The sequence below is a fragment of the Macaca fascicularis genome, chromosome 10, assembly GCF_037993035.2.
Source record: "Macaca fascicularis isolate 582-1 chromosome 10, T2T-MFA8v1.1".
Taxonomy (NCBI): domain Eukaryota; kingdom Metazoa; phylum Chordata; class Mammalia; order Primates; family Cercopithecidae; genus Macaca; species Macaca fascicularis.
This window is the reverse complement of record NC_088384.1, coordinates 12609157-12626387: the sequence shown is the minus strand read 5'-3', so window position 1 is coordinate 12626387 and position 17231 is coordinate 12609157. Positions and strand designations below refer to the sequence as shown.

Sequence of the window (17231 nt, the reverse complement as noted above, 5' to 3'; positions counted from 1 at the left end):
GCAGTTTCCTTGGGTCCTGCCACACAGAGCAGCCTGTCTTTATCAGAGATCCCTCTGTCAGGGGGAGGACCCCAGAGAAAAACAGAAAGAGGATGAGAGCCTGAGGAAGATAAAGCATCCCAGGGCCTCCCACTCCAGCGCCAGAGCAGGAAGAGGCAGGGGCCATGACTACGAGACCCTGGGAGGTCACTTTAAGGAGGGCTGTCCTAAAACCAGGAGCCTGTAGCAGAAAGTGAAACCCTCCTGCTCCAGACAAAGATCATAGTCGGGACTGGCCAGCCAAGGATGAAGCCTCAGTTCAGGTACTGCTGCCTGCTCGACCCGCTGGGCCTCTCTGCTGCCCCTTCCTGCCTGGTGGCCCTGCTGGGCCTCAACCTTGGTCCCCCACTCCCCTGCCCCAGCCCTAGCCCTGGGATCCCTCCCTTCTGACTCCCCTGCCCCCGCCACTCCCAGCCAGGCTCTTTGTCCTGCTCTGTGGTCGCCCCACTGCTACTTCTGAATGGGCCGCCTCCTCCACCTGCCCCAGCCCAGGCCCCCTACTGAGACTCTCCCCCAAAAGTCATGGCAGGGCTGGTGCTCCCTGCTCTGGGAGGGTGCTCCCTCTGTGTGCTTCCTGCCATTCCTGAACTCTGGAACTGGGAGAATTGAACCAAAGGATGATGGGAGCAATGTGGAATTTTGTTCACAGAGCTTCGATGGATTTTCTGTAAGATTTACTTTGCTTTAAATACCAAGTCTTAGGAGAGGGTGTGGGGAGGGAATGGTCTCTGAAGCACAAGATAAATCATGTTTTCCAAAGATGTCTCCACTGTGGGCAGAGGAGGATGCAGATGACCCCAAACACACACTCTTCCTCTACGATCAGCATTCACCATTTATAATGACACCAGTAACATGGAATATAGTGACTGGGCACGGTGGCTCAAGCCTGTCATCCCAGCACTTTGGGAAGCTGAGTCAGGCGGATCGCCTGAGGTCGGGAGTTTGAGAGCAGCCTGACAAACATGGATAAACCCTGTCTCTACTAGAAATATATAATTAACCAGGTGCAGTGGCGGGTGCCTGTAATCCCAGCTACTCTGGAGGCTGAGACAGGATAATCGCTTGAACCCAGGAGGTGGAGGTTGCGGTGAGCCGAGATCGTGCCATTGCACTCCAGCCTGGGCAACAAGAGTGAAATTTAGTCTCAAAAGAAAACAAAAGCAAAAACAAAACAAAAAACATGGAATATATGGGGGAAAAAAGCCTCCATGATCAGGAGAAATGCTTTTATTTTAAAATTTAGTAAGAAGAGAGCCCGGTCCCCAGTGACTCCCTCCTGCAGGGCCGGTGATACAGAGACTGGATAGGGCTTGTCTGATAAGAGGCCCAGCCCCATCCATCCCCAGCTCTGTGGCCTGGGCAGGTTACCCCACCTCTCTGCGCCTCTGGCCCCTCCTCTATAAGATGGGAAATGCCCCTGCAGGCCTAGGGCAGCCTCACATGAGTTTAAACCCACGCAGCACTTAGAAGAGTGGCCTGGGCCTCAGAATTCAGTTCTACCGTGATTTAAAAATAGTAATATACTAAGGTGAAATGTCAGGAAGGAACTGGCTGAAAGGTTAAAATCTATGATTTTTTAAAAAAATATTATTATTTAAAAATATTTTTTTTAATCTTTTTTTTTTTTTTTGAGATGAATTTTCACTCTTGTTGCCCAGGCTGGAGTGTAATGGCACGATCTCGGCTCACTATAACCTCTGCCTCCCACGTTCAAGTGATTCTCCTGCCTCAGCCTCCTGAGTGGCTGGGATTACACGCACCCGCCACCAGGCCTGGCTAATTTTTGTGTTTTTCGTAGAGACTGGGTGTCACCATGTTGATGAGACTGGTCTCAGACTCCTGACCTCAATGATCGGCCCACCTCGGCCTCCCAAAAGGCTGGGATTACAGTTATGAGCCATAAAGGCCAGCCAATAACTTTATTCTCTTTTGCATTTTACTAATGCGTTGGAGAGTAGGTGGGAGAAATACCGGGAGGGTGGGGAATGTACCCCTGGAATGACCAGAGCTGGGCCCCGAGCGGGAAGAGGTCACCCCGGTCCTGCCGCCCCTGCCAGCACCCCCTTTTCTTGCTCTCTCCCCGGTCTTCCTGCCTGGGAAGGAAGCAGAAATTCTCAGGGCTGTGGAGAGATGGGGGAGGCCCAGAGCCGTCCAGGGAACTGTGTTTAGCGGACATCAGTGCGGAGGGCTCCTGGGAGCGCTCTCTGCATTGGCTGGTTTCTCTCTTGTGTCTTCAGAAACACAGTGGAGCGAATGTATCGAGGCACATTCTTCTACAACTTTAATAACAGACCCATCCTTTCTCGTCGGAATACCGTCTGGCTGTGCTACGAAGTGAAAACAAGGGGCCCCTCAGTGCCCACTTGGGGCACAAAGATCTTTCGAGGCCAGGTACCACCCAGACTCCAATCACTTTACAGGCAGGAGCTAAGCCAGCTGGGAAAGCAAACCACGTACTGACGAGTGAAATGCCCGGCGGCGGCCTGTCCAGGGTGTCGTTCTCTCCCACACTTTCCAAGTCCGTGGCCCTGACCTTCCCGCTGGACCATCCTGGGATCGGATCGTGGAGGGGGTTTGCCTCTGCACAAAAGGCCTTGTTTTTTTTTGTTTTTGTTTTTTTTTGAGACAGAGTTTCTCTCTTGTTGCTCAGGCTGGAGTGCAATGACGCAATCTCAGCTCACTGCAACCTCTGACTCCTGGGTTCAAGCGATTCTGTTGCCTCAGACTCCCGAGTAGCTGGGATTACAGGTGCCCACCACCATGTGTGGGTAATTTTTTTTTTTTTTTTTGTATCATTAGTAGAGACCGGATTTTACCATGTTGGCCAGGTTGGTCTTGAACTCCAGACCTCAGGTGATCCACCTGCCTCGGCCTCCCAAAGTGTTGGGATTACAGGTGTGAGCCACAGTGCCGGCCTATTTTTAATATTTTATTCAATCCAATGTCGCTAACATTACTTCAAGATTATTTAACATAAAATTCTTGACAAGATAGTGAAGTTTCTTTTTCTTGTCATGCTGAGTCTTTGAAATGAGCCGTGTAAGCCATGCTAGTGGGGTGGCTGGCGCCTGTATCCCAGCACTTTCGGAGGCTGAGGCCAGTGGATCACCTGAGGTCAGATGTTCGAAAACCAGCATGGCCAACATGGTGAAATCCCATCTCTACTAAAAATACAAAAAAATTAGCCAAGCGTGGTGGCAGTCACCTGTAATCCCAGCTACTTGGGAGGCTGAGGCAGGAGAATCGCTTGAACCCATGAGGCAGAGGTTATGGTGAGTTGAGATTGCATCATTGCACTCCAGCCTGGGCAACAAGAGTGAAACCATGTCTCAACAACAACAACAACAAAAAGAGAAATGAGCGGTGTATAATGTATTTTTCAGGTGCCCAGGTCTCTCATCAGAGCCCCATTTCAAGTGCTCAGTAACCCCCTTGCCCAGTGCCCCCCACCACATGGGAGAGCACAAGTCCAGTGGCTTCTCCAGGAGATGGCAGGGAGGGAACAAGGCAGACCCCAGAGGGCCAGGCCACAGCAGGGGCTGAGGATGCCTGGTGAATGGATGCCTGGGAGAATGGATGCCAGAATTCACGCACGAGGCCGTGAACAGGGCTGGGAAAACTCCCAAAAAAAGGGAAGCACGTGTCTTGGTGCACCTTGTGATGCTTCAACAGCAGGACTGAGACGGAGACATTGACAATGAATAGAAATGTGCTGGCTCGAGTTCTGGACGCTGGGAAATCCACTGTCAAGGCACCAGCGACTTTCCAGGGCCTGCGAGCTGCACAGTCACGTGGGGGTGAAGGTTGTTGCCAGAAGGTCGGGGATGCTCCAGCCAGAGTGGCCTGGGATGTCGGGTCACTGCTGCTCCATGCCACGGGGACAAGAGGAAGCAGGAGTTTAATCTTACACACTGCCCCTCCAGCTAGTGGGCAAGAGACAGAAAGTGGGGCTAAAGTCGCCCTTGAATAACCACAGCAGTGGCACCCACAAAGGTGGAGTCCCCACAACCTCATAGCCGCTTGTATGTGCCACCTCTTAATGGTTAATGGTAATGGTTATGGTTAAGGCCATTACCATAGCAATTAACACTGAGCATGAGCTTTGGAGCAGACAATCACTCAAACTAATCAGGGGGATGGAGGAAAGGAGCTTCAGTGGCAAGATCCCCTGGACTCCTGTCCTGGCCCCTCCTCCCACTGCCCCAACCCTGCCCTCTCCTCCTGCTCCCCCTCTCAGAGCATCCCCTGCCCCTGCTCCTCTCCCAGGTGTATTCCAAGCCTGAGCACCACGCAGAAATGTGCTTCCTCTCTCGGTTCTGTGGCAACCAGCTGCCTGCTTACAAGCGCTTCCAGATCACCTGGTTTGTATCCTGGACCCCCTGCCCAGACTGTGTGGCGAAGGTGGCCGAATTCCTAGCTGAGCACCCTAATGTCACCCTGACCATCTCTGCCGCCCGCCTCTACTACTACTGGGAAACAGATTATCGCAGGGCGCTCTGCAGGCTGCGTCAGGCAGGGGCCCGAGTGAAGATCATGGACTATGAAGGTGAGAGGAGGAGGGGTCAGGGGAGTGTGAGTGGGTGGAACAGCATGAGAGATGGATGGATCTGCAATGCCATGGCTGGGGGCGTCCCAGGGCAACCTACAGGGGCAGGGCCAGGGCTGACCACAACTGACCACCAGGAGAGCAGGCCTGGGAGGGCAGGACCAGGGTCAGGGGAGAGCCTGACTGCTTCCTGCCTCTTCATGTCAGAATTTGCATACTGCTGGGAAAACTTTGTGTACAATGAAGGTCAGTCATTCATGCCTTGGGACAAATTCGATGACAATTATGCATTCCTGCACCACAAGCTAAAGGAGATTCTCAGGTGAGGGTCTCCCTCTGGCCTCATGGTCTCTCTCCTCTCACCTCCTGCTCATCCTCCTGAGGCCTCCCCTGGCCAGGCCCTCCTGCCCTCCCTTCTGCCCCCTGCCTGCCCTCATAGTTACACCCCCTCACCCCAACTCCTCGTGTTTCCTCCACCTCCCTGCCTCCTCCCTGCTTTCCTGGGCCCCTCCTGTGAGTGAGAGGCCCCTTCGGCCTCCAGAGCGACCTCCATCCACCCCCGAGGCCGCCCTCCCCACAGCCTGGGATCCCCAACCTGGCTCCTTCCATCTCCCTGGCATAACCGAATTTGTCATAACACTGGACGTAAGTGGGCGTGAATATTCACAAGCTCGACAGCCAGAAGCTTTGAGCAACATCCTTCAAGGCTGACCTGAGCCCTTGAGAAGGAGCCGCCACTGTGGGAACAGAGCTTCAGGCTTCGGCTGCCGTAGAAGATGGCCTGGGCCGGGTGCCCACAGGGCCGGCATTTATTTTCTCACAGATCTGGAGGCTGCAAGTCCAGGGTGGAGGGGTGGGCGGGGCTGTGTCCTCTGCGGCCGCTCCTCCTGGCCCTGTCCTCTCTGGCCGTTCCTCTGTGCACCTGCAACCCTAGGGTCTATCTGCCTCTAAATGTCCTCCTTGTTTATGGTCCCCAGTCAGACAGGATTAGGGCCCACCCTAAGGACGATGAGTTAATTTAACCACCACTTTAGTGGACCTGTCTCCAAATACAGTTATCCTGTGAGGAGGTGGGATGAGGACTTCAACATATCAATGTTGGGAAGATACAATTTAGCCCATGACAACGACCCAGGGGGCTTTGGGTCAAGCTTGGGTGGTGTATGCAGGGATCTCCGTTCTGTGTGTCTGTCTCCCAGGAGTCCTGTCCTGACCCTCACAGCCCCTCCCTTCAGACCTTGCTGCACCCTGGGCCGCACCCCATGGCTTCCCCACCCAACAGCACGCAGCCCGGCCTCCTGCTCACACCCGTCACTTCTCAAATCCTCCCCACAGGATGGAGATGCAGAAAGAGCCAAACACTCAGTGATCAAGGTCCCATGTGAATAAATTTTTTTTTTTTTTTTTTTGAGACAGCCTCTCCCTCAGTCGCCCAGGCTGGAGTGCTGTGGTGCGATCTCGGCTCACTGCAACCTCTGCTTCCCAGGTTCTAGCAATTCTCTTGTCTCAACCTCCCAAGTACCTGGGATTACAAGCACATGTCACCACACTGGCTAATATTTGTATCTTTAGTAGAGATGGGGTTTTGCAGTGTTGGCCAGGTGTTGAGTGAGATTTTACAAAAGCGTAGGCTTGGATAACGGGAGGCTTGAGATGCCAGGAACCTTCCAGGAAGCACAATAGAAAAAGGCAACCAGGGACCAGACAGGCCATAGAAAGAGATCATCTAAGGCCCTTGGGAGAGACGGGAACTAAGCACCTGGGTCTTAGACCGGAAGAGCAAACTGCAAGACAGGGTGGCCAGGGACACCAAGCTCTGCCCTTTCATCACATATAGACAGGAGCTCAGCCAGCCAGGGAACAACTCTAGGCAGGAGATGTGGAAGGAAGGAGCTCAGTGTGGGGGTACGCATGACATCCTGGTGGGACACCTGAGGCCCCCCCACCAGCTATTCCTCCCTCCAATGGTGGCCTTTGAGTGTGAGGGTATGGGGGGAGGCAGACACCTGCCCCTCACTCTCCCTCCCTACCACATAGCTGCTGGGTGGGGGGCGTCCCTGGGATGATTCCTGAGGGCAGGATCCAGGGGTCTCTCTGGAGGTCCTCCCATCCAGGTGAGAAAGCAGCCTGAAGTGAGGCCGGCACTCAGATGGGCCTGGGAGGTCACTCACAGCGCAGGTGCCTCCTGGAACAAGGGCCCTGGAAGATAGAAATAGAACCCAAGCCCAGGACTAACATCAGGGCCAGGACAAGCCTGCCAAGGAGGCTGCATGTGAAGCCCCAGATCAGGGACCACTGTGCGCTCTGCCCGCGGGGCCTCTGCTGCCCCTTCCTGCCTGGTGGCCCTGCTGGGCCTCAGCCCTGGCCTCCCCCTGCCCCAGCCCCAGCCCTAGGCTCTCTGCCCTCTGCTCTCTGCCCTCTTCTCTTTTGCTCCCACTCCCAGCCAGGCTCTTTGCCCTGCTATGTGGTCACCGGTCTGCAGCTTCTGAATGGGCCGCCTCCCCAACCTGCCCCAGCCCAGGCCCCCTGCTCAGACTCTCCCCAGAAAATCACCACTGGGCTGGTGCTCCCCACCCTGGGAGGGTGCTCCCTCTGTGTGCTTCCCACCATTCCTGAGCTCTGGAACTGGGAGAATTGAACCAAAGGATGATTGGAGCAATCCGGCATTTTGTTCTCAGCACTTTGATGAAATTTCTGTAATATTTACTTTGTTTCAACACAAAGTCTTAGGAGAGGGTGTGGGGGAGGGAATGGTCTCTGTACCAGAAAATATGTCATTTCTTCCAAAGATGCCTCCAGTGTGAGCAGAGGAGGATGCACATGACCCCAGACACAGGCTCCTCCTCCGTAAGCACCATTCACCTTTTAGAATGACACATGTAACCTGGAATGTAGGAAAAAATATGATGATCAGGAGTAATGCTCTTATTTTAAAGTTTAGTAAGAAGAGAACCCGGTTCCCGACAGCTCCCTGCTACAGGGCCTGTGATGCAGAGGCTGGACAGGACTGGCATGGAAAGGGGCCCCAGCTCCATCCATCCCCAGCTCTGTGACCTGGGCAGGTTACCCTACCTCTCTGTGCCTCTGGCACTTCTGTAAAATAGGATGGCCCCTGCAGGCCTCAGGGACGTGCCATGAGCTCAGACATATGCAGCACTTACGAGAGTGGCCTGGACCTGCCAGGCACAGTGGCTTACGCCTGTCATCCCAGAACTTTGGGAGGCTGAGGTGGGCAGATCACGAGTTCAGGAGTTCAAGACCAGCCTGGCCAACATGATGAAAACCGGTTGCTACTAAACATACAAAAACTAGTGCTGGGCACGGTGGCTCACGCTTCTAATCCCAGCACTTTCGGAGGCCGAGGTGGGCAGATCACAAGGTCAGCAGTTCAAGACCATCCTGGCTAACATGGTAAAGCCCTATCTCTACTAAAAATTAAAAAAGTTGCCTGTAATCCCAGCACTTTGGGAGGCCGAGATGGGTGGATCACGAGGTCAGGAGATCGAGACCATCCCGGCTAACACGGTGAAACCCCATCTCTACTAAAAAAAAATACAAAAAAATTAGCCGGGCGAGGTGGCGGGCGCCTGTAGTCCCAGCTACTGGGAGGCTGAGGCGGGAGAATGGCGTGAACCCGGGAGGCGGAGCTTGCAGTGAGCCGAGATCGCGCCACTCCTCTCCAGCCTGGTGAAAGAGTGAGACCCCATATAAAAATAAATAAATAAAAATACAAAAATCAGCCAAGCGTGGTGACACAAGTCTGTAATCCCAGCTACTCAGGAGGCTGAGGTGGGAGAATCACTTCAACATGGGAGGTGCGGTGCAGTTTGCAGTGAGCCGAGATCGCACCACTGCACTCCATCCTGGATGCCAGCGAGATTCTGTCTCAAAAAGAAAAAAAAAAAAAAAACGGAGAGTATTCGGTGTGATCCCAATGTAAAAATAATAATCATCATCGGACAGGTGAAATGTGAGGAAGGAATTGAGCTGAAATATTCAAGCAATTATTTGAGTTTGGAGAGTTTTATTGTCTGTTGCATTTTCCTAATGGGTTGGGAGATGTGTGGCAGAAAAACTGGGAGGTTAAGGGTGTCCCATTGGTAGCCCCAGAGCTGGGGTTCCAGCTGGGAGAGGTCACTCCGGCCCTGCTGCCCCTGCCAGTATCCCCTCCTCTTTCTCTCTCCAAATCATCCTGCCTGGGAAAGCAGCAGACATTCTCAGGGCTGCGGAGGGATGGGGGAGGCCCAGAGCCCAGGGCAGTCCAGGGAGTGATGTTCAGCGGGCATCAGCCCCCAGGACTCCGGGGGGGGCGTCTCTGCATTGGCGGGTTTCTCCCTTGTGCCCTCAGAAACCCGATGGAGGCAACGTATCCACACATATTCTACTTCCACTTTAAAAACCTACGGAAAGCCTATGGTCGGAATGAAACCTGGCTGTGCTTCACCATGGAAATTATAAAGCAGCACTCAACTGTCTCCTGGGAGACGGGCATCTTCCGAAACCAGGTAGCACCAAAGTCCTAGTTACACCCCAAATAGGAGCTAAGTAGCTGGGAATGCAGAAACCACAAGAAGTGATGTGCCTGGCGCGGGCTCTCCTGTGTGTACTTTCCTTTTACATTTCTTTTTTTCTTTTTCCTTTCTTTTTTCTTTTTTCTTTCTTTCTTTTTTTTTTTTTGTTTTTTTTTTTTTGGTTTTTTTTTGTTTTTTTTTTTGTTTTTTTGAGACGGAGTCTCGCTCTGTCGCCCAGGCTGGAGTGCAGTGGCGTGATCTCGGCTCACTGCAGCCTCTGCCTCTTGGGTTCAAGCGATTCTCCTGTCTCAGCCTCCTGAGTAGCTGGGATTACAGGTGCCCGCCACCACACCCGGCTAATTTTTATTGTATTTTTAGTAGAGACGGGGTTTCACCACAGTGGCCAGGCTGGTTTCGAACTCCTGACCGCACGGGATCCGCCCCCCTCGGCCTCCCAAAGTGCTAGGATTATAGGCATGAGCTACCGCGCCCAACCTCCTCCCACATTTTTAAGTCCGTGGCCCAGATCTTCCTCCCTGTCTCTCCTGGGATCGGATGGTGGAGGGGGTTTGTCTCTTCCCAAAAGGCTTTGCTTAGAGCCCAGCACCCTCACTCTTGACCTTCTTTCCCAAAATCTTGTCATGGAGCTGTGTGTCCGGAAGTCCTCGGGAAACAGCTGCTGTGGGAAGCGGGGGCTGTGGTGTCCGGCACTGTGTCTGGGCCAGTCACTGCTGGGCTGGTGGGGCCGCCCCTGCCATTGCCCTGATTCCTTGATGTCAAGGACACATCATCACAGGATGGTGAACCCTTGCTCCTCACCACGCCGCCCCCACAGGGGCCAATGACCTCCCACCCACCCTGTCATGTTCCACCCACCCCTGCAGCCCCCACTGCCCAGGCAGGAGACTTTTCAGAGTGTGTTCGGGGAGGGAGCCGCCTGTGTTCTGGGCAGGCCTGGCCTACAGCAGTGCTGGCCTCGGAAACGCCCAGGACTCAGGAGTGAAGCACAAGTGAAGTCCCCACACGCTAAAAAGGCGGCAAGAACTGGTGGAAGACATTTTAATGTCTGCATTAGCTCAATTATCTCACATACGATTTCAACATATACTTAATATAAAATGTCTCACGAGGGAGTTAAAGTTTGTCTGTTCTCACAATGAGATTTTGAAATGAGCTGTGTATTGTTCACAGGCCAATGTTTCTAATCAGAGCCCCATTTCAAGTGCTCAGTAACCCCTTTGGCCAACCTTCAACTCCATGGGCAATGCTGGTCCAATGACCTGCGTAGCAGAAGGGAGACAGGGAACAAGGACGACCCCCATAGGGCCAGGCCGCAGCAGGGGCTGAGGATGCCTGGTTAATGGATGCCTGGGGAACAGGATGCCAGAAATCACACATGACCTGTGACGAGACAGGGAAAGACTCAATAAAATAAAGAAGGAAGGGGCCGAGCATGGGGGCTCACGCCTGTAATCCCAACACTTTGGGAGGCCGAGGCGACAGGATCATGAGGTCAGCAGTTTGAGACCAGCCTGGCTAACGTGGTGAAACTCCATCTCTACTAAAACTAGAAAAATTAGCCAGGCATGGGGGTGCGCCCCTGTAGTCCCAGCTACTCGGGAGGCTGAGGCAGGACAATTGCTTGAACCTGGGAGGCAGAAGTTTCAGTGAGCCGAGATCTTGCCACTGCACTCCAGCCTGGGTGATAGAGCATGACTCCATCGCTCAAAAAAATAAAGAGGAAGGACTGGGTGCGGTGGCTCACGCCTGTAATCCCAGCACTTTGGGAGGCTGAGGCGGGCAGATCACGAGATCAGGAGATTGAGACCATGCTTGATAAGTCAGTGAAACGCTGTCTCTACTAAAAATACAAACAATTGGCCGGGTGTGGTGGCGGGCGCCTGTAGTCCCAGCTACTTGGGAGGCTGAGGCAGGAGAATGGCATAAACCCGGGAAGTGGAGCTTGCAGTGAGTGGAAATCGCGCCACTGCACTCCAGCCTGGGCGACAGAGCAAGACTCCGTATCGGAAAAAAAAAAAAAAAAAAAAAAAGAAGAATAAAGAAAAACGAAGGACAAGGATGGAAGAAGGGAAATTCTATGAATAAAAAGCCCTAGGGCCTACTATGTACCCAGAAAAATGAAAAGTAAAGAGAATAAGGCAGTGCATGTGGTTTACGCTCATAGTCCCAGAGCTTTGGTAGGCTGGGGCAGGAGGACAGTATGAGCCCAAGAGTTCAAGATCAGCCTGGGTAACATGGTGAAATCTTGTCTCTGCAAAAATTACAAAAAGATTAGACAGGCGTGGTGGCACGCACCTGCAGTCCCAGCTAATCAGGAGGCTGAGGTGGGAAGATTCCTCGAGCCTGGGAGGTGAAGGCTACAGTCAGTCCAGATCGCACCACTGCACCCCAGCCTGGGCAACAGAGAGAGACCCTGTCTCAAAAATAAATAAATAAATAAGGAAACGCCCTGGGGCTCCAGGCCCGCCCTCTACTCCCATCGCCCCACCCCTGCACTCCCCCTGCTCCTGGTCTGAGCTCCCCCTGCCCTCCTCCTCCTTCCCCAGGTCGATCCTGAGAGCCGTTGTCATGCAGAAAGGTGCTTCCTCTCCTGGTTCTGCGAGGACATACTGTCTCCTAACACAGACTACCGGGTCACCTGGTACACATCTTGGAGCCCTTGCCTAGATTGTGCAGGGGAGGTGGCCGAGTTCCTGGCCAGGCACAGTAATGTGAAGCTCGCCATCTTTGCCGCCCGCCTCTACTACTTCTGGGATACACATTACCAGCAGGGGCTCCGCAGCCTGAGTGAGAAAGGGGCCTCCGTGGAGATCATGGGCTACAAAGGTGAGATGTGGGGGACTGAGGGGAGAGGGTTCGGGAGGGACAGCATGAGGGGCAGGTGGGGCTGCAATGCCGTGGGGCGAGGCAGTGTCCCCGGGAAGCCTGAAGGGATGGGGCCAGCGTCCACTGTAACTGGCAGCCAGGAGACCTGGCCTGGGAGGGGAGGGACCAGGGCCTGGAGAGAGGCCTGCTGGGTCCTCACTGCTTTCTCCTCGTTTTTTTTCAGATTTTAAATATTGTTGGGAAAACTTTGTGTACAATGGTGATGAGCCGTTCAAGCCTTGGAAGGGACTAAAATACAACTTTCTATTCCTGGACAGCAAGCTGCAGGAGATTCTCGAGTGAGCGGTCTCCCCAGGCCTCATGGTCTGTCTCCTCTAGCCTCCTGCTCATGCTGCGCGGGCCTCCCCTCCACCCTGGACCAGCTCTGCTTTTGTCTGGTCATCCTGAGCCCCTCCTGCCCTCAGGGCCATTTCACAGTGCTCCCCTGCCTCATCACCTCCTCCCCGCTCTCCTAGGCTCTTCCTTCAGAGGCCCCTTTCTGCCTCCATGGCTACCCATCCACCCACCAAGACCCCGTTCCCTGAGCCTGTGTGCCCCTAACCTGCCTTTTCCCATCTCCCCAGCATAACCAACCTTTTTTTTTTTTTCTTTGAGACGGAGTGTTGCTCTGTCGCCCAGACTGGAGTACAATGGCTTGATGTTGGCTCACTGCAAACTCCGCCTACCAGGTTCAAGTGATTCTCCTGCCTCAGCCTCCCGAATTGCTGGGAGTACAGATGCCTGCCACCACGCCCAGCTAATTTTTTTTTTTTTTTTTTTGTATTTTTAGTAGTAACTGGGTTTCACCATGTTGGCCAGGCTGGTCTTGAACTCCTGACCTCGGGTGATCTGCTCATCTCAGCCTCCCAAAGTGCTGGGATTACAGGCATAAGCAACCCTGCCCAGCCACATAAACAAATCTTATTAAACTCAACCTAGGCTGGCTGTAGTGACTCACGCCTGTAATCCCCCCAGCAATTTGGGAGGCAGAGGTGGGAGAATCCCTTGAGCGCAGGAGTTCAAGACCAGCCTGGGCCACAGGACAAAGCCCCATCTCTACAAAAAATAAATAAATAAATAAATAAAAAGCCAGGTGTGGTTGCATGCACCTGTAGTTTAAGCGACTTGGGAGGCTGAAGTGGGAAGATTGCTTGAGCTGGGGAGGTGGAGGCTGCAGTGAACTGAGATCGCGCCATTGAACTCTGGTCTGCATGACAGATTGAGACCCTGCCTGAAAATAAATTCATAAATAAACTCAACCTAAATGGGCGTGAATATATGTAGATTGAATACCAGAAGTTTTGAGAAACATCCTTTGTAAATTTCATCCTACGAGTTGGGTCATTCATGTCCTACCCAGCTAAAACAGAGGCCAGAAGCCAGGGAGGAAAAGCAATCAGGCCACACACCATTGCTCCCGAAATGGACTTTTCTGCAAGCCTGACTCCTGAAACTGTGCGTTGTACCCTGAAACCAGCTTTATCCATAGCTTCTGCGATAAATGGCTGTAAGTCTTGGACTCCTTGCTCCAAAAGCAGCGACTCAGCAATGGAACCTCCCAGCTCCCAAACCTTCCTAGTGCCCACGGGCTTTCCCAAAGGGCAAGAGAACATTTCTCCTTTTTTTTTTTTGAAATGGAGTCTCGCCTTGTTGCCCAGGCTGAAGGGCAATGGCCCAGTCTTGGCTCACTGCAACCTCCTCCTCCCTTGTTCAAGTGATTCTCCTGTTTCAGCCTCCCGAGTAGCTGGGATTACAGGCGTGCACCACCATGCCAGGCTAATTTTTGTATTTTTCATAAAAACGGGTTTCATCTTGTTGCGCAGGCTGGTCTTATTTTTATTTTATTTTTTAAAACAGAGTCTTGCTCTGTTGCCCAGGCTGGGGTGCAGTGGTGCAATCTCGGCTCGCTATAACCTCTGTCGCCCAGGTTCAAGCTATTCTCCTGCCTCAGCCTCCCAAGTAGCTGGGATTACATGCACGTGCCACCATGCCTGGCTAATTTTTGTGTTTTTAGTAGAGATGTGGTTTCAGCATCTTGGCCAGGCTGGTCTTGAACTCCTGACCTCATGATCCAGCCGTCTCGGACACCCAAAGTGCTGGGATTACAGGCGTGAGCCACAGGGCCCAGCCTAGGCTGGTCTTAAACTCCTGGCCTCAGGTGATCTGCCCGCCTTGGCCTCCCAAATTGCTGGGATTGCTGGTGTGAGCCACAGCGCCTAGCCCATTTCTCCTTTTTATAAAACCTGTTGCCATCTCTGTTCTCCCAACATGGTGAACACCACCCGGACTGCGTGTATGTCCCAAATTACAATTATTTCTTTGCAAATGAAATGTGAGATTTAGAGGCTCTTCTCCACACTTTAAATTTGACTTGACATTTTCAAGGCAGATGTAAGTTATTAGAGAATGACTCTATAAAAATGACCCCTTCATGCTGTGGCCTCCATAGAAGATGCCCCGGGCCAGGTGTCCACACGGCGGGCATTTATTTTCTCGAAGATCTGGAGGCTGCAGGTCCAAGTTCGAGGGGTGGATGGGGTTGTTTGCTTGGAGGCCGCTCCTCCTGGCTGGCAGGGAGTCTTCCAGCTGTGTCCTCTGTGGCCTTTCTTCTATGCACCTGCACCTCTGGGGTCTCTGCTTCCAAATATCAACTTTTTTTTCTTCTTTTTTTGAGACAGAATTTTGCTTTTGTTGTCCAGGCTGGAGTACAATGGCACAATCTCAGCTCACTGCAACCTCTGCCTTCCAAGTTCAAGTGATTCTCCTGCCTCAGTCTCCTGAGTAGCTGGGACTACAGGCGTGCGCCACCACGCCCAGCTAATTTTGTAGTTTTAGTAGAGCTGGAGTTTCTCCATGTTGTTCAGGCTGGTCTTGAACTCGTGAGCTCAGGTGATCCACCCTCCTCGCCTCCCAAAGTGCTGGGATTACAGATGTGAGCCACCATACACAACCTCTTTTTTTTTTTGAGATGGAGTTTCACTCTGTTGCCCAGGCTGGAGTGCAATGGCAGGATCACTGCTCACTGCAACGTCTGCCTCCTGGGTTCAAGCAATTCTCTTGCCTCAGCCTCCTGAGTAGTTGGGATTACAGATGCCCAGAACCACTCTCTGCTAATGTTTCTATTTTATAGTAGAAATGAGGTTTCACTGAGGAAGGAGACCACCTCTCTCATTGTCTCCTGTTTCAGAAGGAAGCAAAAAGTTAGAAAGAAGCAGAAGTAAGATCAATGGCCAGATTGTTTGGCACTGCTACCTGGGCCTGGTAGTTAAAGATCAACTCCTGACCTGACCATATGAGGAAGCATTGTGAAACTCTCTGTTCTGTTCTGCTAGCCCCCACTGCTGATGCATGTAGCCCCCAGTCACATAGCCCACACTTGCACAATCTATCATGACCCTTTCATGTGGACCCCTTAGAATTGTAAGCCATTAAAAGGGTCAGAGACTTTTTCAGGGAGCTTGGCTCTTAAGATGCAAGTCTGTCAACGCTCCCAGCTGATTAAAGCCTCTTCCTATAACCGGTGTCTGAGAGGTTTTTTCTGCGTCCATTCCTGCTGCATCACCATGTACACTGGAGGCCAGGCTGGTCTCAAATTCCTGACTGCCCACGTTGGCCTCCCAAAGTGCTGGGATTAAAGGCATGAGCCATGACACCTGGTCAACCTCCTTTTTGGACCCCAGCCAAGTTAATTTGTGCCCACACTAGAGGTCTCATTTAAATTAATAATCTCAGCCGGGCCTGGTGGCTCACGCCTGTAATCCTAGCACTTTGGGAGGCTGAGGCGGGCAGATCACTTGAGGTCAGTGTCACCCACGTCCATGTGAAGAGACCACCAACAGGTTTTGTGTGAGCTACAAGGCTGTTTATTTCACCCAGGTGCAGGTGGGCTGAGTCGAAAAAGGAGTCAGCAAAGGGTGGTGGGATTATCATTAGTTCTTATAGGTTTGGGCTAGGTGTACAAAGTACATTCTTAAGGGTGGGGGAGAATATTACAAAGTACATTTTTAACGGCAGGGGAGACTATATTGTATCGGTTAGGGTGGGGCAGGAACAAATCACAATGGTGGAATGTCATCAGTTAAAGCTATTTCCATTTCTTTTGTGGATCTTCAGTTGCTTCAGGCCATCTGGATGTAAACGTGCAGGTCACAGGAAATGGCTGAGCTTGGGCTCAGAGGCCTGACATTCCTGTCTACTTATATTAATAAGAAAAACAAAACAAAATAGTGCTGCAGTGTTGGGGTGGTGAAAATTTTGGGGGGTGGTATGGAGAGATAATGGGCGATGTTTCTCAGGGCTGCTTCAAGCAGGATTAGGGCAGCGTGGGAACCTATGGTGGGAGAGATTAAACTGAAGAAATATTTTGGGGTAAGGGGTGATATTGTGGGGTTGTTAGAGCATTTGTTGTATAGAATTATTGGTGATGGTCTGGATGTGGTTTTGTATGAATTAAGAAACTAAATGGAAGACACAAAGTCCAAATAAAATAAGGAGAAAAATAGCGTTGTTTTTTTTTTTGAGATGGAGTCTCACTCTGTTGCCCAGGCTGGAGTGCAGTGGCACAATCTCGGCTTACTGCAATCTCCGCCTCCCTGGTCCAGGTGATTCTCCTGCCTCAGCCTCCCGAGTAGCTGGGACTACAGGTGCCTGCCACCACGCCTGGCTAATTTTTTTGTATTTTTAGTAGAGACGGGGCATCTGCAGCACTGTAATATGTTCGTAATGGTCCCAACGCCCGTGCTGGAAGGTTGTGGGTTTATGGGAACGAGGGCAAGGAACACCTGGCCTGCCCAGGGCAGAAAACAGCTTAAAGGCATTCTTAAGCCACAAACAATGGCATGAGCGATCTGTGCCTTAAGGGCATGTTCCTGCTGCAGTTAACTAGCCCAACCTATTTCTTTAATTCGGGCCATCCCTTCATTTCCCATAAGGGATACTTTTAGTTAATTTAATATCTATAGAAACAACGCTAATGACTGGTTTGCTGTTAATAAATATGTGAGCAGGCCGGGCGCGGTGGCTCAAGCCTGTAATCCCAGCACTTTGGGAGGCCGAAACGGGCGGATCACGAGGTCAGGAGATCGAGACCATCCTGGCTAACACGGTGAAACCCCGTCTCTGCTAAAAAATACAAAAAACTAGCCGGGCGCGGTGGCGGGCGCCTGTAAGTCCCAACTACTTGGGAGGCTGAGGCAGGAGAATGGCGTGAACCCGGGAGGCGGAGCTTGCAGTGAGCTGAGATCCGG

At 52.3% G+C, this 17231-nt stretch overlaps 1 protein-coding gene across 13 annotated transcripts; it reads left to right on the top strand.

Annotated features, from left to right (window-relative positions):
• APOBEC3F (apolipoprotein B mRNA editing enzyme catalytic subunit 3F) lies at positions 1 to 15502 on the top strand. 13 transcript variants are annotated; one of them, XM_065522111.1, is made up of 9 exons: positions 1 to 302; positions 560 to 706; positions 2280 to 2433; positions 4309 to 4588; positions 4796 to 4910; positions 8937 to 9093; positions 11667 to 11946; positions 12170 to 12284; positions 14685 to 15502. In XM_065522111.1, exons 2-9 carry the CDS (start codon positions 657 to 659, stop codon positions 14764 to 14766), a joined length of 1233 nt encoding a protein of 410 aa, XP_065378183.1. In that variant the 5' UTR covers positions 1 to 302; positions 560 to 656; the 3' UTR covers positions 14767 to 15502. The 13 variants fall into 13 exon arrangements, 11 of the variants coding, with proteins under 11 accessions (XP_065378183.1, XP_065378181.1, XP_073859841.1 ...); XM_065522109.1 differs by having other exon boundaries at positions 12601 to 15502; XM_074003740.1 differs by having other exon boundaries at positions 527 to 706.
• Positions 15503 to 17231: the final 1729 nt, after the last annotated feature.

What these genes read in the sequence shown, in the direction of transcription:
- APOBEC3F (XM_065522109.1), top strand. Translation starts at nt 657, where the DNA reads ATGATGGGAGCAATGTGGAATTTTGTTCACAGAGCTTCGATGGATTTT. An exon ending in AGAGCTTCGATGGATTTTCT is followed by an intron (nt 707 to 2,279) that starts GTAAGATTTACT and finishes TTGTGTCTTCAG; the next exon opens with AAACACAGTGGAGCGAATGT. An exon ending in AAGCTGCAGGAGATTCTCGA is followed by an intron (nt 12,285 to 12,600) that starts GTGAGCGGTCTC and finishes TTTTTCTTTGAG; the next exon opens with ACGGAGTGTTGCTCTGTCGC.